The sequence below is a fragment of the Nelumbo nucifera genome, chromosome 7, assembly GCF_055504915.1.
Source record: "Nelumbo nucifera cultivar China Antique chromosome 7, China Antique-T2T, whole genome shotgun sequence".
In the NCBI taxonomy this organism is placed as follows: Eukaryota; Viridiplantae; Streptophyta; class Magnoliopsida; order Proteales; family Nelumbonaceae; genus Nelumbo; species Nelumbo nucifera.
In genome coordinates, this window is record NC_142655.1 from 17331761 (window position 1) to 17358034 (window position 26274).

At 38.6% G+C, this 26274-nt stretch overlaps 1 protein-coding gene across 1 annotated transcript; it reads left to right on the forward strand.

Moving 5' to 3' along the window:
• The first annotated feature begins 438 nt into the window (after window positions 1–438).
• LOC104607850 (DNA/RNA helicase protein) lies at window positions 439–25105 on the forward strand. The gene is made up of 3 exons (XM_010273597.3): window positions 439–3114; window positions 15744–16035; window positions 23922–25105. The coding sequence occupies exons 1-3, from the start codon at window positions 1552–1554 to the stop codon at window positions 24719–24721; spliced, it is 2655 nt and encodes an 884-aa protein (XP_010271899.1). The 5' UTR covers window positions 439–1551; the 3' UTR covers window positions 24722–25105.
• Window positions 25106–26274: the final 1169 nt, after the last annotated feature.

Here is a 26274-nt window from a genome sequence, read left to right on the forward strand (position 1 = left end):
AAATAGAAATTGCAGAAAAACAAAAAAATAATTACAAAACACTTGAAATTATAGAAGAACACTGAAATGAAAAAAAATAGGAAAATATAAAAATTACTGAAATTTGAAGAAAATGCAGAAACTTGTATATGTCAAAAAAACAGAAATTGATAGAAAAATTAATATATATATATATTTAAATAAACAAAAACAGAAGCAAAAATTGTAGAAAATATATTTTTCAGAAAAACAAGAGATTACAGAAAAGTTACATAAAATGATGCAAATTATATATTTAAAAAAAATTGGATAAACAGAAAATGTGATAAAAATCATCATAAACAATAAAACTCCTGCCTCATCTAGGAGTTTCATTCATGCATACCAAACAAATGCACCCTTAGGGAAGAAGACAAGATGATGAATAAGTTTAGGGCTTTAAAGAAAAAGGTAAAAGGAAAAAGGAAAAAAGAAAACTTTGGAATAATCAATGACCTTCAGCATTACAACATTCTAGTGTTTCCCTCAACTTTCTTATTTTCTATCAAGCCAACCACAGATTTAATGAAACCATCATTCCAAGAGCTTTATGTGGATTCATATGAAACACCGCTCCATCTCTATAGCTACTCCGAAGTTCAAACCCTCCTTGATTACCACAATCTAACCTAGTTGAGTGTAGACATGGTTAGATTTGAAGGCCCACGTCCATTAAGAGAGACACTAGTAGATCAGCCCCTGGACCCCCCACGGATATAGAGGTCCTATATGGTTAATTGGTTATTACGGTTTAAAGTGCTCAAACCCGAAAGGGAAAGGCCCATCCGTGTTAACTGTGAACTCAATATGGGCCAGTCATTAGGCCCAATATTGGGTCGGGTGGGGCCTGGGGTGAAACCGAAATCCCACTTTTTTCTTTTCCACTTTGCTTCAGGTGGAAGCATTTCATTTTGAATTTCGGAAATGGCAACAAAACTGGAATTGCGAAATGACATGAATTCTCAGATGAAGTGGAATCCGAAATGATATTGGAGGTAGAAATGAAATTCAACTCCAAATCTACTCCAGTAATCCAAATGGAGGAATCAAATGCCGTAGATTTTACGGACCAAGGTCCCACCAAACTTTCCACTGTATACTCTCACTTCTCTAGATCCTGACGTGACATCCACACAGTACGTCCAGCTCATTACTCGTACTCCGAGTCCTAAGCCACGTAACTGGTACTACCATTGAAATAATGGATCATGGATGATAATTTATTTTAAAAAAATATCTTAGCATATACCAACACCGGTGCAAGTCAGTGAGGGTACTATTCTAATCCAACGGCTGATTTATTCTTGAAAAAACTAAATTTCGACACCATTCATTTCAAAAGAAGAGGAGAAAACGGTCGTCAGAGAGTGAGAGAGACCTTCTCAGTTCCCTCCACCGGGCACCGACTACTGTAAATAAACTGACTCTGTGAGTCCTTCTTTACTCGGTAATCTACGCATCATTCTTCGTTCAAAATTTAAACCCATCTGGGCTAGGCATCTCTTTCAAACCAGATCGATTCTGGTTTTCTCCATGGAAGGACTAGACCCTGTGGCCTTGTTCATGAATCTTGAACAGTGGCGAGAACCCCAAATGGAAGATGAAGCAGAAGTTCAAGATTCTCCCTCTCCCTCTGTTGCTTCTTCAAGCTATGAGACTTACATGGTGGGTTTTGTGATCGCCAACATCGTCGGTCTTCAGTACTACACCGGTAGGATCAGCGGACGGGAGATGGTAGGTCTGGTTCGAGAACCCCTCAACCCTTACGACTCCAACGCTATTAAGGTGCTCAATACCCGAACAATCCAGGTCGGACACATTGATCGATCCTCGGCTGGTGTTCTTTCTCCTCTCCTTGACGCCCAACTCATCGCCGTTGAGGGCATCGTACCCAACATTCCCGGGAGCAAAAACCGGTACAAACTCCCTTGCCAAATCCACATCTTTGCTCGCGTTGAAAACTTTCAGCTTGTTCGGGACAGCATTTCGCGTGGTGGGTTGCAGCTAATTTCTGATCCGAGTCCTTCTTTTGCACTGTCGGAGGCTGTAATTGTTAAAGAAAAGAAAACTAAGAAGGAGAAACGGGATATTGACGAGATTTTTAAGTTGGTGGATGCTGGTGAGAACAGGAAGGGAAAAATGGAAATGTTGGAGCCGCCCAAGGAGATTATCACAGCCAAGTTGCTCTTGCATCAGAAGGAAGGGTTGTGGTGGTTGGTTCAAAGGGAGAATTCTCTCGAGTTGCCGCCGTTTTGGGAAGAGAAAGGTGGAGACTATGTCAATGTCTTGACAAATTATCGGACCGATAAGCGACCAGAGCCGCTGAATGGGGGGATTTTTGCTGACGAGATGGGATTGGGTAAGACCCTAACATTACTCTCTCTAATTGCTACTAATAGACCGGATGCTAACCTAGCTTCTTCAGTTGATACTGCTACTGGAGATATAGACAACTCAGAAGAAGACGAGGACAGATTGTCTGTTGTTAAGAAGTCTAAGAAAGGGAAATCGGGTAAGAAAGCTACAGTTTCACGTAAGAAGCGTAAATTAAATAGTTCTGATTTGGGTAACAAAGGGAACGGAACACCAAAGGGTGGACAGGATAGATTTTCTACTGTTTTTGGCCCAAGAACAACATTAGTTGTCTGTCCTCCATCAGTATTTTCAACGTGGGCAACACAGCTACAAGAGCATACTAGACCTGGAAGCTTGAAAGTATACATGTATTATGGGGAGCGTACTAGAGATCCTGAAGAGCTTCAGAAGTATGATATTGTTTTGACAACTTATAGTACACTGGCTACTGAAGCCCATGATTATCATTCACCAATGACATTGATAGAATGGTGGAGAGTTATTTTGGATGAAGCGCACTTAATAAAAAATGTGGCGGCCCGACAGAGTCAAGCTGTCATAGAACTCAAGGCTAAGAGGAGATGGGTTGTTACAGGGACACCCATTCAGAATGGATCATTTGATTTGTACTCTCTCATGTCTTTCTTAAGGTTTGAACCATTTTCAATCAAGAGCTATTGGCAGAGCTTAGTGCAACGTCCTCTTGATCAGGGGAATGAGTGTGGCCTCTTGCGTTTGCAGGTAAGATCATGTACCATGAGCATCCTATACTGTCAGAATTTCTTTAGACAAAGCTTAAGTGCATTGTCAAAATTTGAGTTACACCATGCTATTAGTGCATCATTAAACTAAATAAAAAAAAGACTAATAGGTAAAGAATGAAAGAAATTTGTAACTTTCTTGTATTCATTCTTTGTAATACTCTTATGAACTCACTTTTATTCGTTAAAAAATATTGATAATAAGAAAAGACTGTGTTTTAGTAATTTTCTGTCACTTATAAGGATCCCTGTTCACTTAATAGTAAATGCTTTCATTGGATAATATTAGTTTTGAAACTAATTGTAAGAAAGCTCACTGTATCTGTTGGTAGAAGAGGTTTACATTTAATCACTTCGTAGACATTATATGTGTGGTGGATGTTGATTTATGTGAACAAAATTAGTTTGAAGTGGGTTACCAATCCACCTTCTATACCCAGAATTTCCATTTTCTTGGTTCATATCATTGGATTCAATTTAACCTCCTTTATTGGTACATTCTTCCTTTTGATCATCTTCAGGGTTTCTATCTTGCTTCTTTTTTATCACTAGCATTGTGAGCATTTGCTTCAGAAGTTATGCAGAGTTCACAATCTTTAGCCATGACGGCTCTTTCTCAGCTATCATGCATTGGACTTCATTTGTGTATCTTTTATTTGCGTATAGATTATAGAATAACTTGGTTAAAGTGAACTTACCTTTATGAAATCTTTGACATCCTGCTTTAATCCAAGTCATGGACAAAAAGGCTGTGCTTTGTAGGAAAATGGTGCAGGAAAAGGAACGCCAGTGGTAATGAGATTTATTTCTTAACACTATTAGCCATAAATGACATTGTAAACATAAATGATGATTTTTTTCTTTGGAAAGTAAAGCCTCTTACAAGATTCAGATGATTTTTTTTTTTCTTTCCCTGGTTTTCTTTTTACAAGAAATAGACAAATAGCAAAGGTGGACATTAAAACAAAGCTTAAGAACTGTTAGGCTTTCTTACTGATGGAATATAAAGGAGACCTTTCTATTAATGTTTGCATTAGCTTTTTTCATCAGTAACATAACCTTTATTAACTTAATGGATAGTAAAGTCTCCTATGACTTTTGAGTCAATATGCAATTGTAACCGAGCAAGTGTCATTCCTCTGACTGAACTCTGTAAGGGATCTACTATCACATTTTGTTTCCATTTTCATTTCAGCATGTGTTATTGTAAACCTGAGTCATAGTTTCATAAAAATCACTATTACATAATTTGAGGTTTCTCCCCAGAACAGTTAATGCATTAACTCATTAGAAAGCTGGTGTATAATAAGCTTAAGTATGAATGCATCTTTTGAGTTGTAATAGGAAAATTCAATATGTTGCAGAATTTGGAGGAGTTAGGTCTTCAACTAGAAATTTCTTTCCAGCTTTAAGCTAGAAAGAAAGTGTAATGTATAGAGGAAAGAAGACAAACAAATTTCTGATGGTAAAGAGATACGTGAATATTAGGGTTGCTGCTATGTTAATAGATTAAGAGAATAATAATAAGATACAAAACAATGAGAAGAGAGAGGAGAAAGAGAGGGAGAAGAGTTGCAACAAAGAGAGTTGAGAATAGGGTTGGATGCTTTAGAGATTGCCCCACCCTTTATTTATTCTTAGTTGTTTAAACTAACTAAAATTTCAAAAATACCCTTCTCTACAAACATTAGTGAAAAGCAAAAGCTAAATTTCAAAAATACACTCCTCAAGTGGAACATAGATATCTATCTTGCTCAACTTGCTCAGTACAATATCAAGCTTCTTTTTTATGAGCCCCTTAGTAAAAAATTGGCTAATTGTTCTATTGTCTTGACATATGGTGAGTAGATCTCATTTCTTTCAAAACCTTCTCAATCACTGATTTTCTAAGGGCCTGGACCGAAATAGTGCTGTCATCAAGAGTAAAAGACAGAGTTAGGTTGGAATGGAATCCCCCGGAAGGCAACAAAGTTAAGGTGAATTTTGATGGGAGCTCCTTTGGAAACCCGAGTATGGCTGGAATAGGAGGGGTAATCAGAATTTCCAAGAGGAAGATCTTGGCCATGTTTTCAGGGCCAATCGGTTTGGAAAACTCTTTGAAGGCTGAACTGTTGGCTCTACTGCAAGGTATCAGGCTACCAAAAAACCTGGGATTTGGGATGGTTAGGGTGGAAGGAGATTCACAAGTAGTTATTTCATGGGAAAAATCCAACAGGCATATTCCTTGGACCCTTCAGTGAATGCTAAGAGAAGTGGAAAAGATTGCAAACTAAATAGAGGCTGAATTTAAGTGGGTTAGAAGGAGTGCAAGTGGGTTAGCTGACTCCCTTGCCAAACAAGGGGTTATGAGGCTGCAATTGTTTTGGGCATCCATGTAATATGGGTTTGTAAGTAGGGAATAACGCTCCTGTCTTCAAGTTGTATTAATCACTCCTATATTCCACTTTAATAAAATAAAATTTATTCTCTGCTGATAAAAAAAGTAGATCCAATTTCTGTCTACACTTTTATGAGATGTCTATCATCTTTCACATGTTTAGTCCAATCATGCTGAACAGTATTGTGGGGTCATGCCAATCCCTAAGGCATCCAGTCCTATTCTCAACTCTCCTTTTCAATACTGACAACTACTCTTAAGGAATAAACACTGAGCCCTTTGATCCTACTATGGCTCTGATACCATATTAGGATTGCTGCTAAATAGGTTAAGAGAATAATATAGAAAACAATGAGGAGAAGAGAAAGAGATGGAGAAGAGTTGGAACAAAGACGAAGAGAGTTGAGAGGATTGGATGCCTTGGGGATTGATCCATCCTTTGTTTATGCTTATGTGTTTAAAATAGCAAAAATTACAAAAATACCCTTCTCTAGAAACATTAAAAAAAGTTTAAGTTTTCCTACAGTGAGCAAAGGACTCACTGGAAACATCAATCTGAGGGTACAATTGGTGAGGAGATAGGCAAATGGGATGGCGGATGCCTTAACTAAGGGGTGAGTATTAACCAATTGTATTGGGCTCAAATGTGTTTTCTGGTTGAGAGGTAGCATTATTGCTTCTCTGAGGGTTGATTGTAATGTTTGTATTGCTTTCAAGTCTTTGATTAATAAAATTTGAGGTTACTTATCATAAAAAAAATACAGTGAGCAAAGGAATCATAGTATCAAATAGGATGACTAGCATAGGTATGCTTACCTTTGTGAAGAGAAATGGGAAGATCTAAGTTAGATAGATTTGGGGACGGTGAGGATGATGGAGTTGCAGAAGCAAGAGCTAGAACACCTGCCTCTTGCTTGGAGTACACTTTATGAATTGTTGGCCATGTAGGCTCCACAAGAACATTGACAGATTCAACCAGATTAGGAAGATGAATAGCATCCAAGATTTCAGAACATGATTCTTTCTCAGAAAAGAAGGATAGGGTCTAAAAAGGGTAACATCTAGGAACACAAACAACTTATGAAGTGTAGGGATGTAACACTTATAGTCCTTTTGAGTACAAGAGTAACTAAGAAAAATACACTTTACAACCCCAGCATCAAGTTTATCTAGACCTGGACCAAACTTATGCACAAATCATACATAATGAAACACTTGGGGAGGAAGACTAAAAGGAGAAAGGGAAGGAAATAAGATAGAGAAGGGAGATTTCCCACCAAGAGTAGACGATGGTATGTGATTTATTGGAAAACAAGAAGTAAGAACAGCATCACTCTAATAAATTTTGAAGATTTCCCACCAAGTAACTGCATCTTGATAACCTCAAATTTTGGATCCAATTGCTTAGAAATTCAAACACTCTGTCCTAATTCTTCAGTGTCGAATACTGTTCTACATCCTTTGAATCCCTCCAATGGATTATTCTAAAATAATCCAATTCTTCCCATGATGCTTGTAAAGTAGCGTAATATGTAGGCACACTCATCTTCCCCTTGTCAAAGATTGGATATATCCTGCATAAGATGGAAACTTTCTGCCCTGAGCCTCATTCTTCTCCTAAGAATATATTTTATTCACCCTTTCCCAAATTTGGGCCCCTGTCTCCAAAAACATTAATCTACAACTAATTTGGGGTCATTGAATTCCATGACCATGACATAATAATCATGTTTTCCTGCTTTGCATCTTCTGATTAGGATTATTGTCATCTAGTCTCTTAGTTTTCCCAGTTGGATATTCAAGTTTTGCTCGTCCACCAATATAGGCTTTCACAGACAGAGACCACTCAAGATAAGCGTGTAAATAAAGGTAGATCTTGATGTAGAAGACTCTTGGGCCATCTTTGATCAATACCCGTACTTTTCAGACCAAGGAGATCAAGGCCATGCCACCAAACATATAAAACAGACCTCTAACAAAAACTTTCTGACATGGGCAGTAATGTATCAATATAATTAAAATTCAAAATATTCATATCATCCCCCAAAAAATCTGAAATAGGTCTTGATAACTAGAGCAAAGGAGGTGATCTAAATTGCATTGATTCCCTTCATCAAACATCAGTCTATGGTTCTCCATCATCAAGAAACCCTGAGTCATAGTTGTCAAGGTGATGCCTAGGTGACAAGGTGCCCTTGGAGGCTTGCCTTGCCTAATCACCAAGAAGTTTTGTACATTGTGTAATAAAATACTTATATTAATTTTTTGAGATTATCATTATAAAATAGACATTATTAAACTAAATCAAATTCTCATTGCCAATGACTGTATTGAATATAGAAAGAGGAAAAAGGGAAGGGGGTTGGTTTGTAAGTTAGACTTAGAAAAGGCTTATGACATGGTGGATTGGGACTTTTTGCTAGAAATTCTCAATCATATGGGCTTTGGAGAAAGGTGGTGTAAATGGATGAAGGGTTGTATCTCCTCGTGTCACTTCTCCATGGGTAGATTAACTTTGATCAAATCCACGTTAGCCAATTTACTGGTGTACTTTCTGTCAACCTTCAAAATACCAATAAAAGTGGCTGTTAGAGTTAGCCGAATAAGGGTAGATTAGTCAACTCACCTTGGTTAAGTTCTGAGCTTATGTGGCAGTCTTATTAGAGGTTCTCTGTCCCATACTTAAGTAGGGGCAGTTTAGTCCTTGTACATTTAATTAGAAGCCTAATCACTATTAAGAGGTCGACTGATAGGGTTTAGCTATCAGGTTCGACAGTTCTTTCATCTTCTTCTTCTTCTCGTCTTCTTCTTCTTCTCCTTCTCTTTCTTCTTCTCCTTACTGGTTCGGACTACTGTAGCTACAGTAGAAACATGGTATCAGAGCGTGACAACTTCAGTTCGTGACCTGTTTCAGTTCGTGACAACTTCAGTTCGTGCTTCAGTTCTCTCCTTTTCTTCTCTGGGCTGTCAATGGAGAAAAGTGGTTCGTCCCAGGCCTGAAACATCACAACTCTTCTTTTTTCTGGTGCACAGATCCTCCTTTCCTAAGAAAACAACTTCAGCAGTGAATGGTTGGCTGAAGCTCTCAAACGAAGGTTGGTTATCTCTCCTCTGTGTGCTGTTGGTATTTCTGGGTTGAAAATCTTCAAGAACTTGAGAGGATTGATCAGAATCTAGAGAACTAGGTTGGTTGTTGCCCTGGTTCTTGGAAAAATTCCAAGAACAGGCTGTGTTTACAGTGACCAAATGGTGTAAGGGCTGCTATTGTAGGTGGCCGAATGGTGCAAGGTGTAATGCAATGGTACTAGTTGAGTTTTTATTGGTCTTGTGGTGCCCTCTTAAAAGCGTTAAAGCAGGTCTGTATTGTGTGTGACAGCTATGGCTGTGTGGTGGTGCTTGTGATGCACAAACTCTGTTGAGTAGTTGTAAGAGAGCTTGCATGTGGTTAGTAAGTGCTGAATTAATGTCGGTGTAGTCTGTGTTTTTTTTTTTTGTGAAATCAGTAGTGGTGTGGATAAGAACAAAGGCGTGTGTATCTATCATTGTGTTTAGGGACTGCTGTAGGTTCTGGAACATCAAACTCTTGACAGCAGCACTTAGTTGGTGATTGGGAATTCAGATTAGAGGCAGCATTGAAAGAGTATCATGGCAGCAATGGGAGATGGTTGTAGTGATCAGAAACCTAGTGTGGTGGTTTCCTCTGACTATCTAGGTGTACAGATGACCTCAATTAAACTGAATGGTGAGAACTATGTTCCATGGGCCAAGTCGGTGGAAGTTTTTCTCAAGGCAAAGAGAAAAGTGAAGCATGTGAAAGAAGATAAACCACCGGTTGACTCTCCAGGGTTTGATGATTGGGAACAGGAGGATGCTCAAATCATAACATGGCTATGGAACAGTATGGAACCCAAAATAAGTGCCAACTTCATGTTCTTAGATATAGCTAAGGACATATGGGAACATGCCAAGAAGCTGTATTCTGGGCAAGATAATACTACAAGGGTATATCAGCTCTATCAGGAGTACTTTGGTCTGCAACAAGGAAATAAATCCCTAGAGGAGTACTATGCCAGTATGAAGAACCTCAGAAATGAACTCAATGTCTATCATCCTCTCACTCCAGATGTTAAGGTTCAGCAACAACAGAGGGAACAACTAGATGTCACAAGGTTCTTAGTGGGGTTGAAATCAGAGTATGAACCAGTTAGGGCCCAAATATTGGGGGGCTCTACCCTTCCTACACTTGAGGAAGTGTTTGCTCGTCTTCGTAGGATTTCTTTGGGACAGACAGAGAATCCCACACAGTCTGATAGATCAGCTTTTGTGATAGCCAGAGGAGGTGGACATGGTACGAAAGGGGGAGGACATGCCTCCCGAGGAGGTCGTGGTGGTTCCATATTTGGCTGTGGTGGTGGTCGTGACTCAGGGGGAGGTCGTGGCAAAGAAAAAGGCAGATCTACAAGGAAGTGTACCCACTGTGGCAGGGAAGGACATTCCGTAAATTTCTGTTATAATCTTCACGGTCGCCCTCCCTCTAAATGGGCCAATCATGTTGTTGCTGGTGGGGTTGATGTCAGTGATAATCAACAGGCAAACCTAACTCCTTCCACATCTACATCTGTTTCCAGAAGGGAGATGGTGAGTGTACCGCGTCATGAGTATGAGCGGTTCCTTCAGTCCACTTCACAGCACACTACTGCTACTCTTGCCCACTCAGGTATAGCTTGCCTATCATCTAAAACCTCTCCTTGGATTATTGACTCTGGAGCCTCTGATCACATGACCGGGACTCCAGGTGTGTTCTCTTCTCTCTCTGAAAATTCCACATCTCAAACTGTTACCCTTGCCAATGGTTCATCCTCTCCCATTTGTGGTGTTGGCAATGTTGACATGGCTTCTCTTTCTTTATCATTTGTTCTATATGTCCCTAAGTTTCCATTCAATCTTATGTCTGTTAGTAAATTAACCAAGACTCTTAACTGTTCTGTTACTTTTTTCCCTTCCTCTTGTGTTTTTCAGGATCTCAGGACGGGGAAGAAGATTGGTGGGGGGCATGAAGCTGGTGGATTGTATTACCTTGACGGTGGTGGATTGTCAGTTGCACTTCAGACTTCACTCACTCCTCTACAGTGGCATTGTCGACTGGGACATCCTTCTCTCAAGGCACTCAAGATACTAGTTCCGTCTTTGAGTCATTTGTCAGTGTTACAGTGTGAGTCGTGTCAGTTTGGGAAACATCGTCGTGTTTCCTTCAGTCCTAGAGTTGAAAGTCGTATGTTGAGTCATTTTGCTTTGGTTCATTCAGATGTTTGGGGCCCGATCAAAATAGAGTCTTATAATGGTTACAAGTATTTTGTCACTTTTATTGATGATTGTTCAAGAATGACATGGATTTATTTAATGAAAGAAAGGAGTGAATTATTTCCATTTTTCAAAAATTCCATGCTGAAATACGTACACAATTTGGTGTTCCAATCAAAGTTCTTCGTTCAGATAATGGTCGTGAATATTTTCTAACTTCCTTTCAACAGTATTTAGAACTGCATGGCATCATTCATCAAACTTCTTGTGCATCCACTCCTCAACAAAATGGGGTGGTTGAACGGAAGAACCGTCATCTCCTTGAAACAGCTCGGTCTATTCTTCATCATATGAGTGTTCCTAAACGGTTTTGGAGTGATGCTGTACTTACTGCGTGTTTCCTCATTAATCGGATGCCCTCCTTTATTCTTCATGGTCGGTCTCCCTTCTCTATTTTGTTCCCCACCTTGTATCCCTTTCCATTAACACCTCGTATCTTTGGCTATGTGTGCTTTGTTCACAATCTGAGTCCTGGAATAGACAAGTTGGATGCACGCTCCATTAAGTGTGTCTTTCTTGGCTACTCTCGGACTCAAAAAGGGTATGTGTTACAATCCCATTACTCGGAAGTGCTATGTCTGTCCTGATGTCACCTTTTTTGAGTCTGTTCCCTTCTTCTCAGGAACTGAAGCATCTTCGTCTCCACCTTTACTTCCTCTTCCTCTTCCGGTCAGTGATCCCGTTCCAGGTGTTCCTGTTGGAGTTGACTCGTCACCTCATCCAGTGCAGATCCCTACTGAAAGATCACCAATTCGGCAAGTGTATACACGTCGAACGACACCGGCCCCTCCTCCAGCTCCTACCTTGTCCACGGATCCTGTCGTTGCTCCTGTTGCTGAACCTTCAGGACTTGACCTACCCATTGCCTTACGGAAAGGTAAACGTAGTTCTACTCTCTATCCCATTTCCAATTTTGTTTCAGTATCTCGCCTTTCCGCCTCACATCGCCAGTTTGTTTCACTATTGTCATCTATTTCCATACCTAACAATGTCCAAGAGGCTCTTAGTTCACCTGGATGGAGGCAGGCAATGGAGGAGGAACTCTCTGCTCTTCAGCATACTCACACGTGGGAGCTCACTACTCTTCCTCCTGGTAAGCATGTTGTGGGTGTAAATGGGTGTATACTGTTAAATACTTGCCAGATGGTAGTGTGGAGCATCTGAAAGCTAGACTTGTTGCTAAAGGGTATTCACAGTTGTATGGAGTGGATTATATGGAGACCTTCTCTCTAGTGGGTAAGATTAGCTCTGTCCGTGTGTTAATTTCCCTGGCAGTTATGTATGATTGGCCCTTATTTCAACTTGACATAAAAAATGCCTTCCTTCATGGTGACCTTATAGAGGAGGTATATATGGAGCAACCACCTGGGTTTGTTGCTCAGGGGGAGGCTGGTAAGGTGTGCAGACTGAAAAAGGCAATTTATGGGTTGAAACAATCGCCTCGTGCTTGGTTCAGGAAGTTTGGTGAAGTGGTGAAGAATTTTGGAATGAAACAATGCCAGGTTGATCACTCAGTGTTCAGCTATGACTCAGAAGCTGGAAAGATTTTATTAGTGGTCTATGTGGATGATATTGTCATAACTGGCAGTGACAAATTGGGGATCGACAAACTCTTTCTGCAAAATCATTTTCAAACAAAAGACCTTGGGACATTGAAGTATTTATTGGGTATAGAAGTTGCTAGATCAAGACAAGGTGTAAACCTATGCCAAAGAAAGTATGTTCTCGATCTATTGGACAAAATAGGACTGTTAGGTGCAAAACCGGCTGAGACTCCTATTGAACCAAATGTTAAGTTGAGCAGTGATACATGGGAAATATTTGATGATCCTGGAAGGTATAGACGACTAGTGGGGAAGCTGAACTATTTGACTATCACGAGACCAGACATATCCTTTGCAGTCAGTGTGGTGAGCCAATTTATGCAGAACCCTCGTATATCTCATTAGGATGCAGTTCTTAGAATTGTAAGATATTTGAAGGGAACTCCGGGCCGTGGGCTATTGTATAAACCAGGAGGAAAACTTGAAGTAGTTGGGTACACGGATGCAGATTGGGCGGGCTCTGTGTCTGATAGAAGATCTACTACAGGTTACTGCACATTTCTTGGAGGAAATCTTGTGACGTGGAAGAGTAAAAAGCAGACGGTTGTGGCTAGAAGCAGTGCTGAAGCCGAGTACAGAGCCATGGCACACACTACATGTGAATTAGTGTGGTTGAGGAATCTCTTACAAGAAATCGAGTTCCACATGGATAAACCTATGAAGTTGTACTGTGACAATCAAGTTGCGTTCGATATCTCATCCAACCTTGTTTTTCATGAGAGAACAAAGCACATAGAGATTGATTGCCACTTTGTGAGGGAGAAGGTTCTTACTAGAGAGATAAGCACAGAACATGTAAGCTCAGGTGATCAGTGGGCAGATTTGTTTACAAAAGCCTTAAGCTCAGGGAGAGTGAACTATATATGTAACAAGCTGGGATTATATGACATATATTCTCCAGCTTGAGGGGGAGTGTTAGAGTTAGCCGAATAAGGGTAGATTAGTCAACTCACCTTGGTTAAGTTATGAGCTTATGTGGCAGTCTTATTAGAGGTTCTCTATCCCATACTTAAGTAGGGGCAGTTTAGTCCTTGTACATTTAATTAGAAGCCTAATCACTATTAAGAGGTCGACTGATAGGGTTTAGCTATCAGGTTCGACAGTTCTTTCATCTTCTTCTTCTTCTCCTTCTCTTTCTTCTTCTCCTTACTTGTTCGGACTACTGTAGCTACAGTAGAAACATTGGCAAATCAACTGGAGAAGATCATGGACGATTTATTGTAGGAACCGGAGGATTCCAGAAAAGATCATCTAGTGAAGTGGGAGATAGTTTCCAGGACTAGAGATGATGGGTCCCTAGGATTAGGTAGCATTAGATTGAGAAATACAACCTTGTTGGGAAAATGGCTGTGGAGGCTGCCGTTGGAGCATGATAGACTTTGGAGTAGAGTGGTTGTAAGTATACTTGGATTGCCAGACAATGGTTAGGGTGCAGGTCTTGACCCTAGGGCTTCTCGTTGTTCTCCTTGTAAAGCTATTCATGGTATATTGCCCACTGTGCTTCCTCTCTTCAAATATGATGTCTGTGCCGGTAACAAAGTGCTCTTTTGGGATGTTGTTTGGGTTGGAGAAAGGTCCCTTAGAGATAGATTCCCTTCCATTTATTCTATTTCAGAAAATAAAAGGAAAGTGATTTCCTTGGTGTTTATTGATAACTCTTGGGATTTGGATTTGAGGAGAGGGTTAAGGGAATCAGCAATGGGAATGGTTGATAAACTTGTTGATCTACTTGAGTCAATTCACCTAGGCCAATCTTGTTTGGATAGAAAAATTTGGAAACCTTCCTCCTCCAGCTTTTTTCACTTGTTCATCTTTCTTTGATATCCTCCTACAGTCATCTAACCTTGTGAGAAACTTTCCAACAGAGGTGGTTTGGTATAGCCTTGTGCCTTCAAAAATTAGGGTTTTCTTCTGGGAGGTGGTGTTCCAAAAAATCAATACCCTGGATTTGCTGCAAAGAAAACGGCCACATCAATGCCTTTCACCCCATGTTTGTAGCCTCTGCTTGGGAGTTGGTGAGACGATCACACATCTATTGATAATTTGATTTCCTGTCCGTTTGCATCCTTTATTTGGTCTTGGTTCTCTTCTCTCTTTGATTGCGGGTGGACTCCTCCCCCGGATGTTGTAGGCCTCTTTGACCCAAATTTTTTCAGGCACCAAAGAAGCAGGGAAGAATTATGTGGAGAGCTACAAGAGCAGCGATGCTTTGGTCATTTTTGGAAGAAGAAACAACAGAATTTTCAAAAGCAAGGCTAGATCCAAGGAGGAACTTGTATGAGCGACTGAGTGACTATAAAAACTAGCCATTGGCTGAAAACAATTGATGTATTTAAAGACTTCTCAGCTGAAGATATTTTTAGAAATTGGGGTGTTGTGGCAAGCACGTGCCCCCTTAAACCTGTGATACAGGAACTTTGGTCCCCACCAACACAAAATAGGGTAAAGCTGAACTTCGATGACAGTTCTATAGGCAACCCGGGACCCTCGGGTATAGGGGGTGTTTTCAGAGATGTAGATGGCAAAAGTTCAGCATTGTTCTTGGGCTCAATAGGAGTGGGTGACTCTTTGAGAGCGGAAAATCATGGCATCACCACAAGGTGTAACTTATGCAAAGCAGTTGGGACTACAACTATAAGTAGAAATAGAAGGGGATTGAAAGCTGGTAATAGGATGGATGCAATCAGGTAGTCTGGGTGCATGGATACATAGACAGTCGATGAAGGAAATTATCAGCCTAACAAGAGAGATTGGTGTCTACTTCAAGAGTTCAAGTGGACAAGAAGATCATCTAATGGATTAGCGGATATGTTAGCAAAACAGGGGGCTGTTAGGGGGAACATGTTCTGGGCAGTGTTGTGACTCAGTGATTGTATCTCAAACCCCTACACTAGGGTTGACAGTTGTATTTTAAATTCTGTTTAATGAAGTTATTGTTTCCAATAAAAAAATAATGGACATTTGATGCTTCGTGCATTTTTTATATATCAAGTGATCATGTTTGTTGTGTCTGTCAAATTTGAGAGATTCTTTGTCAATTTTGGGTAAATCCACTGGACTTTGTTCATCCACATTAATCAACCAGTATAAATACTTGTCATTGTTAATCATGTATCCCAAAATGTAATTTATGATTTTAAAATTATTTTTTTATGGCAAGAACAAGGAATGTAGTTTAAACTTCAAATGTATGTTGCATTTTGTTAGATAATATTCCCTATATTATAGTGAAATGAATGTTTTTCCACTTATGATAAATTATTTCAGATCTTAATGGAGACCATATCTCTGCGAAGAACAAAGGACAAGGGTTTGATTGAATTGCCATCTAAAACCTTTGAGACCTGTTTCATAGATCTTTCTGCTGAAGAGCGTCAACAGTATGATCGGTTGGAAGCTGAGGCTAAGAATGTGGTCCAAGATTACATTCGTGTTGGAAGTGTAATCCGCAACTACTCAACCGTACTTAGTATTATTTTACGACTTCGTCAAATCTGTGATGATATGAAATTGTGTCCAGAGGATATTAGATCATTGTTTCCATCTAATAACATTGAAGGTAATGCATTTGTTTTTTTCATCTTTTCATTATCTAATTTTCAAAGTCCACCTTATAGAGATGGAGTTCAAAGATATCAATAGGTTCTGCTTCACTTACAGTCTGGCAGAGATGTATATTTTTGCATGTTTCTATTCCATCACAGAGCTTTTTTCTTTTTTTTTTTTTTTGATCGGTGTCACAGAGAAAATTGTTATTCATTTATGAAGATTATGCTAGCATGAACTTATCATACCAACCAATCATTAGCATGTACTTTGTTTACTGGACAAGAATTACTTCAGATAGGGGCAATTGCTTGGTGTAATGGTAAAATCTTGGGCTGACAAGCATGACAATGTGAGTTCAAGTCTGAGAGTGCCACTTAATGCAAGAAAAAATTGTAAAGAGGGCTGGGTTCACTTATACCAGCTCTAATTTGTAATCTGATTTTTATTTAAATTAATGAAATCAATTGTTTTACTGATCAACAAAAAGTGCCAAAGGTTAGGTATCCAGTCAGTTCTCCCAAGATTCCAAATAGATGACAAACATTAGCTAAAAGCAGTCTAGGAATTACTTCATATACTTTGTTTTTTGATGATTGGATTTGTTTTGCCCTAGACTTTGTGTTCACATATTTATTTGGAGTCTGGAACAGACTCAGTTTCCATGTTCTTATAGTAGTCTTTGTGAAGAAGGCAATGTTATCTCCTTTAGCTAGCATGCAAAAGGATTAATTTCTTTGCCAAGCCCCATGGGCAATGATACATTGATTTGATTAGACTATGGTTCAAGAGTCAAGTTTCACTAAAATGTTACTATGTTGAGAAAACTTGGGAAAACTTCACAAATATCATAAAAAAACCTGAAAATACAGAGAAATTAGAAAATTCATAAAAAAGAGCTTCAGAGTGTAAAAATAACTACAACTATACCATTAAATATTTAAAAGAAAAAAATGCAAAAAACGACCATGTATAAGCAAGAGAATATTAGAAGACCTTATAGAACCATTTACCATGCAAAGTCCATATTTCTAGACCACGAGTCATGCAAAAGCAAAAACAGCAAAACATACATGCATACGTAATAAATAAAAAACAACTCTTAATTTTGACCATTCTCTTTAAATATGGTACATCAGATCTCAGGATTCCATGCAATTATCCCTATATCTTGAGTTGTGTTGCCATGACCCTAATGTTTAATGTGAGTAAAATTGTGTGCCCAATTCATTATGTTACAGGTAACTGCTTATTTTCATTAAGAAACCTTAATTACTGTAATAGGTAATATAATGTTCGTCAAAATAATTTTACAAGTGAAAGGTTTGCTAGTCAACTGGTTTTCATGTGACAAATGAATTTGGATCCAGAAGGACTATTCATGTTCCTCTACCTACTATATCCATGGAATGAATTTCGGCCCAAAAGATGTTGCTACATGTACAAAGTGAGCTCTTTTTACAGACCACTGTTGTCAATGGTTGCTTTTTTCTTGAGTGTTAAACTCCACTAAGGCCTTGAGGTGTGACACTACAATTAGACATATGCCTAATTGATACAATAAAAAGCAATTGTATTCTATAATGAATACAATAATAAAACAGTTAACTGATAATTGGTAACCACAAGTACGAGGGGATAGTGTGGCTGAATAACCTCTTTTTGGACATATGTAGGTTATTTGGCCCATCCCCACCAAAGAATTGGAAAAAAGAAAAGGAAGAAAATTTATCGGTAGAAAAATGATATGAATTAAGGACTGTTGCCCCTTGTTGAAATATTCATTTTAAAAGAGGAGTAAAAGGACAAATTCTGGCAATTAATTGGCAGCACTGCTGACTAAACTATTATGGGGACAAGCTTTATCTTTAAAGATTAAAACTTTAAATAACTAATGATATATTCTGCTGGACTAGACAACTTTTACTATATTTTTATTTGGAAACTCCACCTATACAAGGTAGGGCTGAATTGGGATTACAGGATTAAACATGCATACTGTCAAGAGGGACCTCTACTCAGTGGACAGTTTGGTTGGCAACACCAATCATTGTTTCATGGACAGACATGGAAATCAGAATCTGGTATGTCTGGGAGTCTGACTCTGCAAGGTGAAGAAACAAGGACTTGAGGACATATCTATAGAAAAGTACAAAGTTTTAAAACACTCCATATTTTGTTGTAGTTTAACATTACTAGCCTATAGAAAAAGGTCTAAAAGACTATCTTTGCTTCTTAACAACATCTTATAGAAAGAATGACAATCATTATGTACATTGTTGAAAAGGAGAAGAAGAAAAATGTCAAGTGGAAGTGTCCTTCAAAATTCTATGGGGTCTCAGAGTTTGACACATGTCTGACACTAACACTTCATCCATTTAGGAGAGTCCATGCAACACCGCCACTAACATGGCTCTGTGACAGAAATATGGTAGGTTGTGTAAGGAAGCTCTTTATTTAACCTGATTAGGAAACTCTTCCATTTTATAATGCCTAAATAAGTAGTAACAGTATTTCATGCCTTCAATCATATTTAAACAGCACATATGGAATTTATTATTTTTAATTGATTTTCCATTTTTGTTATTTTTAATAGATTAGTTAGTTTATGACATTATGTCAGTGAAATGTAATGTTCTTTTCCATACTATTAATCTTTAACTTCTCAAGATGAGGAAAGCAACAATATGAAGAAGGTAAACTAATGACAAAATATATGAAAAAATATAAAATACAAGGCTAGGAGATCAAACCGGGAACACTATCAAAATAAGAAAAAGGTTGGGGGAATTAATAAAAGTGCATGTAATGACTCTTGTTCTGTAGGATAAATGAGTGCCAATATAAAGGCATAGCAACTTTTTTTATTTTTTTCTGTCTCTAATTTGGTGTCAAATATAAAGGCGCAGTTACTCCCTTCAATTCTGACCTGGAAGCAAATGAAAATCAATGGAAAAGAAACCAAGATTCTTCATATTCTTGAACCAATGGCAATTTTGTAATTTTTGGATCATTTGACTTTTGGTATTTTTGATTTGTGTAAATTTTTTTTTAGTTTATTAATGCCTCAAGTTAATTATCTTAGAGGGTTAATTTAATTGATAGAGTTTTATTTGAGAGTTTTTGAAATACTTGTCTGTTTTGAATGAATTTAGTGCCATTAGGTAATTGAATCATCTATCCAACGAGACCAATATATTGTAAATATGACATGTTTTGAGGAGTTGGTCATTTGGCAGGGTTTCAGTCATTGCCAGGATTTGAGTTTTGGTCACTCCTGGAATTGTTTTTGGTTTTTAATTTGTTTAGTTGTAATAAGATGAATGGTGTTATTTCAGTTATTTTAAACGTAGTCATTATTTGAGTGTCCACATGGATTACCTATTATATTGCCTTAGTTTGAAAGTGTGTAGAGGTTATTTTGGGCGAGTTCTTGGGCCTAAATTGGAGTCTGTAAAGGTAGACCCAAGATCTGTGATTAATCTATAAATAGAATTATTATAATTGAAACTTTAAATTTGAGTTAATGAAATGAAAGTTTATTTTGAACTTTGAAGTTGCTTGCAGCTAATGGTGCGATCTTTCTCTTTTCTCTCTTTTTCTCTTGATAGTGCACTGTTTCTTTTCTTCATCTCTTTTCAGGTTGGGATTTCTTCCTCTCTTAAGTGATATCCTTCATTCTCTTTCTTTACCTACCACATTCATCCTTGTAAAATTTTCTCCTTCCTGTCCTATGTCATCCTTTCTATGTTTGCCTATTAAGCAAGTCATGTTGGAATTTACGATGTTGTTATGTTGTTTCATAATTTATCCTAATTCATTACTATTTTATTACTTTTCTCATTTTAATTAGAGTAGTCGCTCAAGATTGAACAGACACTTAAAAGGAGAAGAAAAAAAATAAGAAAAGAAGAGGGAGAAGAGAAAGAGAGAGAGAGAGAGAGAGAGAGAGAGAGAGAGAGAGAGAGATTTTGATAAAAGAGAGTTGGGTTGATGTTTGAAACAGCTGCCCCCCTCTTAAATTTATATACATAGTATCATACTTGTAAAAGGACTGAATTGCTTACATGGCAAGATAAGATAATATAAGATAAAGAAAAAAGACTAATCCTAATCTTATCATAAAGAACTAATCCTAATCATAACTTATTGCTGACATACGAACAGTGGGGACCAGCTTAGTGGGGTCCACATTAGTGTTCTCTATAATTAGTTTGTTAAAAACTTATAATTCAGTAAAATATAATTTTATTATATAACATAGTTGTTATTCTTAACATATTTGTGAAACATATATTTCATATCCCCATTAAATAATTATTTCTTATTATTGTTTATTTATTATTATATGTTTAATTTATTCTTTATTATTATATAACATAGTTGTTATTCTTAACATATTTGTGAAACATATATTTCATATCCCCATTAAATAATTATTTCTTATTATTGTGTATTTATTATTATATGTTTAATTTATTCTTTAAAACATTAAAAATAAATTCATTTTCTAAAAAATTAAATGCATTTGTTGATTGGGGGCCTATAATCAATAAACCATTTTTTCTTCATTGAAGTATGGTTTAGGGGTGTTTTCTATACCTCATGAACTTTTTTTCCTCAATTTGATATTGGTTACATAGGTGCAATTTCCCGGTTCCGGATCTGCTACCCACTTCGGCCTCCCCACGTCTCCCCACGAACCACAAAGAGGACACCTGTCCTATGACATGGGTCCAAAGTTCCTATGTGCGGACATAAGAGAGCGGATGTTAAATCCATTCTGTTAAATGATTCAATAACATTAAAAAGAAAAGAGAATCCCCACTAAACAATTGAATGTACGTTTCTGAACTCTGAGTCTCTTCTCCCATTGAACAGAATGGTGGACTTCTTGTAACAGAACAGCAGCATCCTCTCTACAGTTCTCCGTTGTTTTGAACCTGTAATATTATTTTCCACCACATAGAAGGAAGGTTTCTCTTGTAGCAGAACGGCAGCATCCTCTTCAGTTCACCATTCTCTTGAACCAAAATAATCTTTTCCATTGAACAGAATGGTGGACTTCTCTTGTAATAGAACCACCAGTTTCCTCTCTTCAGTTCGCTGTTCTCTTGAATTAAAGAATACCTGCATTTCAAACAGGCCCTCCGGAGAAGCTCACTGCTTCCTTCAAACTGAGTGAAATTCCATGTAGCATTCGATTAAGAAGAGGAGCTCACCACTGTAAGCCATGGGAGGAACAGGGCGGAGGGAGAAGAGGATGGGTTAGGGGAAAGGGAGCCAAAAAACTTTGGGTTTATTTACGTCTAACGGAGGAACACGATAGAGCCAGAAAGAAGAGTTCACCGCCATGAGCTATGCGAGAAACAGAGCAGAGGAAGAAGATGATAGGTTAGGGTTCAGGCTGTTGTTCGATTGGGAATGGGAAAAGAAGAGAACCAAAAGTTTTTGCTTAATTACAGGACAGTAAAGGGCGACAGCTTGGACACACATGTAAGTGGGGCTTTGCTTGCATATGGGAGCTTTAGGCCCATGTTACAGGTGTCCTCTTAGTGGATCGTGGGGAGAGATGTAGAGAGGCCGAGGTGGGTCGCAGATCCGGAGCCCAATTTCCCTGACATTTTACCAAAATTTGGAATTTCTATATTGCAGGAGTTTTTTTTTCTCCCCTTTGTGGAATAAGGAATTTTATTAAAATTTCCTGAAAATTGGAAACTATGGTACTAGACCTGTAAGATTGCAACTCTTCAATGATCTTAAAGGGGTCCATTTTCTTTCACCTGCTAGAGCTTAATCATTATACTTGGTTATCTTTCTGGTTGTTTCCTACCAAAACATCTTCCAGTCTGCTAGCCACTGTAGCTTGTAGCCTTGTACATTCCTGGAGAAATTCTCATGAAAAACTGTTATGAAAAGATAAACATGTCTATGTTGAGAAGAAACTGCAGCTTTTCATACAAAAAAAGAAAAGAAAAAGAAAAGAACGAAAAGGTAAAAAAGAAACTGTCATATGTAGGGGGAAGTCACTCATCTCTTCCACTGCTTAGACCCAAGAGATTAGGTAATGCTTCTTTGGATTGGATGACCTCAAATGGTTGGACCTTGGGTGGGACCAATCGAGATATTGCATCAGTGGCTGTTTGAGAATTACTATTATTTTTCAGAACATGGATGGTGATTTGGGAAGGACTATGTTTGGAGATTAATTGTGTCTTCTGTGCCTTAAGCCTGGCAGCTACTCTTCTAATTGATGAAGGGCTCATTTTCTCAAGAACCAATTGGACCATTATTTTCTTCATTAAGTGGTGCCAGATTCTCTTTTGTTTTCTTTCTTTCTCTAATCTCCACATGGCCAGCTAGAAAAGGAAAAAAATTAAAATAAAGATTGTTTGTGCCTCCCTCCTGTATACAGCAGGATTTAACAATAGCACTCATCAGATTAGCAAATTCAAAACATGCCTTCATTCCCTACTCTTTTCCCTGATTTTCCCTCAGGTGTATTTGAGCTGATGAGTGATGACACCACTAATTCAATTATTGACTGTAGAAAAGCAAAAGGGATCCTTAATATTGTTTCAAGTGTTGCTTTCCGTTTACTAGGGTGTTGTGTAGTTTACATGTAAATTTCCTTAGGGTCTGTTTGATTGCTGGGAAAATTGGGCTGAGAAAGGATGGGATGAGAAGAGGAAAAATTATTTTCTCATTTAGTTATAATGCATTTGTTTGCTGAGAAAATTTTTGTGAGAAAATCCACTTTCCAGTGTTTGTTTTGCAAGAAAAATTTTTCCCTCTCTCTCTTCACTCTCCCCTTAGTCCAAACAGAGAAGAGACGACTGTTCATCTTCTCTTTCTTCCAACCGAAACCTGAGGAGGTCGGCACTGTTTATCTTCCTCGTCTGGACATAGCGAGCTGGCGGCGGAAGTTCTCAGCTCGGTAACCTTCTCCCTCTCAGGCTTATTGTCTCCCCTCTCCGAACTGCTCATCATCTCGGAGTTCTCGACGAAGGCGGTGAACCAGCAGCGGGCGGCGGCTACCCCTTCCTCTTTCACCCTCTCTGTTTCTTCTCGATTGCCGCTGCAAGGGGAAATGCATAAGAAAGCAAAAAGACAGCTTTGTTGCTGTTTATTCACCGCCGAACAAGAGACTGTCAGGGGTATGATCTGAAAATCAGGGAAGACCCGATGAGCTTTCGGATGGGGAGTCTTCCGGAGATGCTTGGGATTCACTGCAAGGACAATGTCCACTGCCGCTGCTCTATTTCGCCGGAGAAGGTGTCCAACAGCTATTCAATGGAAAGAAGTGAGGGCAGAATGGGATGGAAAGAGAGGAAAAGGGAGAGGAAGAGGGAGGATGGTCGGTCGAAGCAAAGATAGAGCAGCGCTGCTAGAAGTTGTAGCGGCGGTGGCTGTTTCAGTCGGACTGCTCTGGTTTGCCACATTCAAGAGGAAGATGCCGATGAACAAACTTTGAAGACTTTTCCCTCGTGAGATTACGAGAAGAAGAATGGGGGTGAAGTCGGTGTGAGGTAACCACCGCTCCTAGTTTTCGAGCGGTCCCTATTTTTCTACCAGACAGGTTACACAATGTTTCACCATGTGATGTCAGATGCATTTCTACCAGATACAAGAAAGTTTTTATCCTCACTATCATTCTTATGGATTAACTTGCTTATTGTTATTAATATTCTTGCTTTTTTAGGCATGAATATTTTTCATGTAAATAATGTAGGCTATATTGAAAGGTTGATAGAGTTTCTTGGGCACGTTCAAATGTAATAATTTAGATGCTTATTATTCTTACTATCTACATAAGTTCCTGTCAGGGATGAGTTCTAAAATATGATATTGTTCTCATATGGTTTTTATCTACTTCTAATTAATGCTTGAATTCTGCAGATGTAACAAATAATCCAGAATTGTTGCAAAAGTTGCTCTCAATGCTACAAGATGGAGACGACTTTGATTGTCCAATTTGCATTTCTCCACCAACTGATATTGTCATCACATGTTGTGCTCACATCTTTTGCCGGACCTGTATACTGAGAAGCCTCAAACGTCCCAATGCCTCTTGTCCCCTCTGTCGAAGACCACTAAGAGAATCAGATCTATTTTTGGCTCCACCAAGACCAATAGATGGTGACAACCAAGATATTCCTTCTAGAACCACTTCTTCCAAAGCATCTGCCCTCTTGAAACTCCTGGTGAGATCCAGGAATGAGAATCCTTCTAAAAAGTCTGTTGTATTCTCCCAGTTTAGTAAGATGCTGATATTACTTGAAGAGCCACTGAAGGAAGCTGGTTTCAGGATTTTGAGGTTGGATGGGTCAATGAGTGCAAAGAGGAGAGCTCAAGTGATCAAAGAATTTGGAGATCAAGGTCAAGAAGCACCAACAGTATTATTGGCAAGCCTCAAGGCTTCGTGTGCAGGGATAAATCTGACAGCGGCATCAAGAGTTTACCTAGTGGAGCCATGGTGGAATCCAGCAGTTGAGGAACAGGCCATGGACCGGGTACACCGAATTGGGCAGAAAGAGGATGTTAAGATTGTGAGGTTGATTGCCAGGAATAGCATTGAGGAGAGGATATTAGAGTTGCAAGAGAAGAAAACAAAGTTGGCACGGAATGCTTTTGGGAGGAATGGCAAAGATCGGAGACAAATCGGTATGGAAGACCTATGTACTCTCATGGCATTGTGATCTCTTGCATTATAGGCATATACATATGCATGTTCATATAGCAATATTTTCTTTACCATTACTCAGCCCATGTCCATAAGCTATTTTTTGTAGTCACCAGAAAAGCTGTTTTGCTGATTCCTACTGGATTGTCCCACACTTCCATAGTATACATATCCTGGACATCATGGATTGTTAGCACTAATAGGAGGATGTCGAGGAAGCCGATTCCTACATGAATATGTTTGGCCAAGTGACACTTTTGCATACAAAGAAAGAGAGGAAATATGATATGATTTTTGGAATCTTTCTAGAGTGGTTTTTATTGAGCTGATATTTTTAAGATTCCTCTTAAGGTAAAATATAACCAAGATATTGTTTCATTTCTACATTTCCTTGAGCCTATACACATCTCTAGTGCATATCAGAACTGAACGCATTATCTTCCTCGTCATTTTTGAATGTTTGCTTTTTGCTCGGAAGTTGGTGGTCAGAGACGAGACAGCCAAATGAACATCAGAAAGCAGCAGAACATGCAGTTAATATCTTCCCTTATACCTATACGGCTATACCTTTGAGAAGAGAAGTCCATTTCAGGCACCTCAAAAAATTAGATGACAGTTGAGAAAAATTCTCTATTAGGCTAGCAAAAGAACTCACTTTAACAGGGAAGGAAGATTTTAACGTTTTATATCGAAGACGTTGGTTAGAGTCTACCTAATGAATGAGACGGTTATCATTCCATCCTCAGAGTTGTTCAAAATCAAATTGTCTGTTCTAACTAGATAAGACAACAGACAATGTACCCATCTTTAATGGATGTTTTGCCATCAGTAGTAGCAAAAAAGAATGACGGGTTGTTGTGTAAAAGGAAAAAACAATGAAGAAAAGTAAAGAAAATATGAGTAGGATATCTATATTACCACAGGTGACTAATTCTAAAACAGAGAACCCAAAGAAATTAAGAACTCAGATTACCAAGAAAGCAGCGATTCACATGCAATATCTGTGTAGATAGATATGATTGTCAATGAGCCTCGACTGTCTCGTTCACTTCAATCTACTGTCCGTATGGGCTTGCCAATATTTTAATAGCTTCTCTAAAATTGCTTCTCAATTTGTAGGGAGGCTCTTCAGACAAACGCAACAACCTTTGTCACGTACATGAATCTTGTGGCCAATCAAACAAGTCAATTGGATTGGGAATCCTCTTAAATGGCCACATGTTTCTTTCTTCACTCCACTTCAACCCAATACTCCACATGTATTGAAGCCATGTTCCAATTTAAAAGGAAATTTCATCTGGACATGTCAAGGGATTCTAAGTGGAAATTTGCCTAACATATGGAGCTCTTCTATGCCCTAAATGATATTCCACATGGTAGAATTTAGGGGCATTAACAGAAGCTACCTAGAAAGTTACTGAACCCAAATGCTTGCATCTCTCTCTCTCTGGCCTCAGTTGTTCCAAATATTGGACCCAACTCCCAAGCAAGGTTCAAAATATCGATATGCCGGTAGGGGTGTATCGGGCGAATCAATACCTTGTTTTTACTTTTCTTTATTTTTTTCTG

Bases quoted from the DNA above. Each gene is read 5' to 3' on its own strand.
- LOC104607850 (XM_010273597.3), top strand. From the start codon at position 1,552: ATGGAAGGACTAGACCCTGTGGCCTTGTTCATGAATCTTGAACAGTGG. The intron at 3,115-15,743 runs GTAAGATCATGT...AAATTATTTCAG, and splicing joins GTGGCCTCTTGCGTTTGCAG to ATCTTAATGGAGACCATATC. The intron at 16,036-23,921 runs GTAATGCATTTG...TGAATTCTGCAG, and splicing joins TCCATCTAATAACATTGAAG to ATGTAACAAATAATCCAGAA.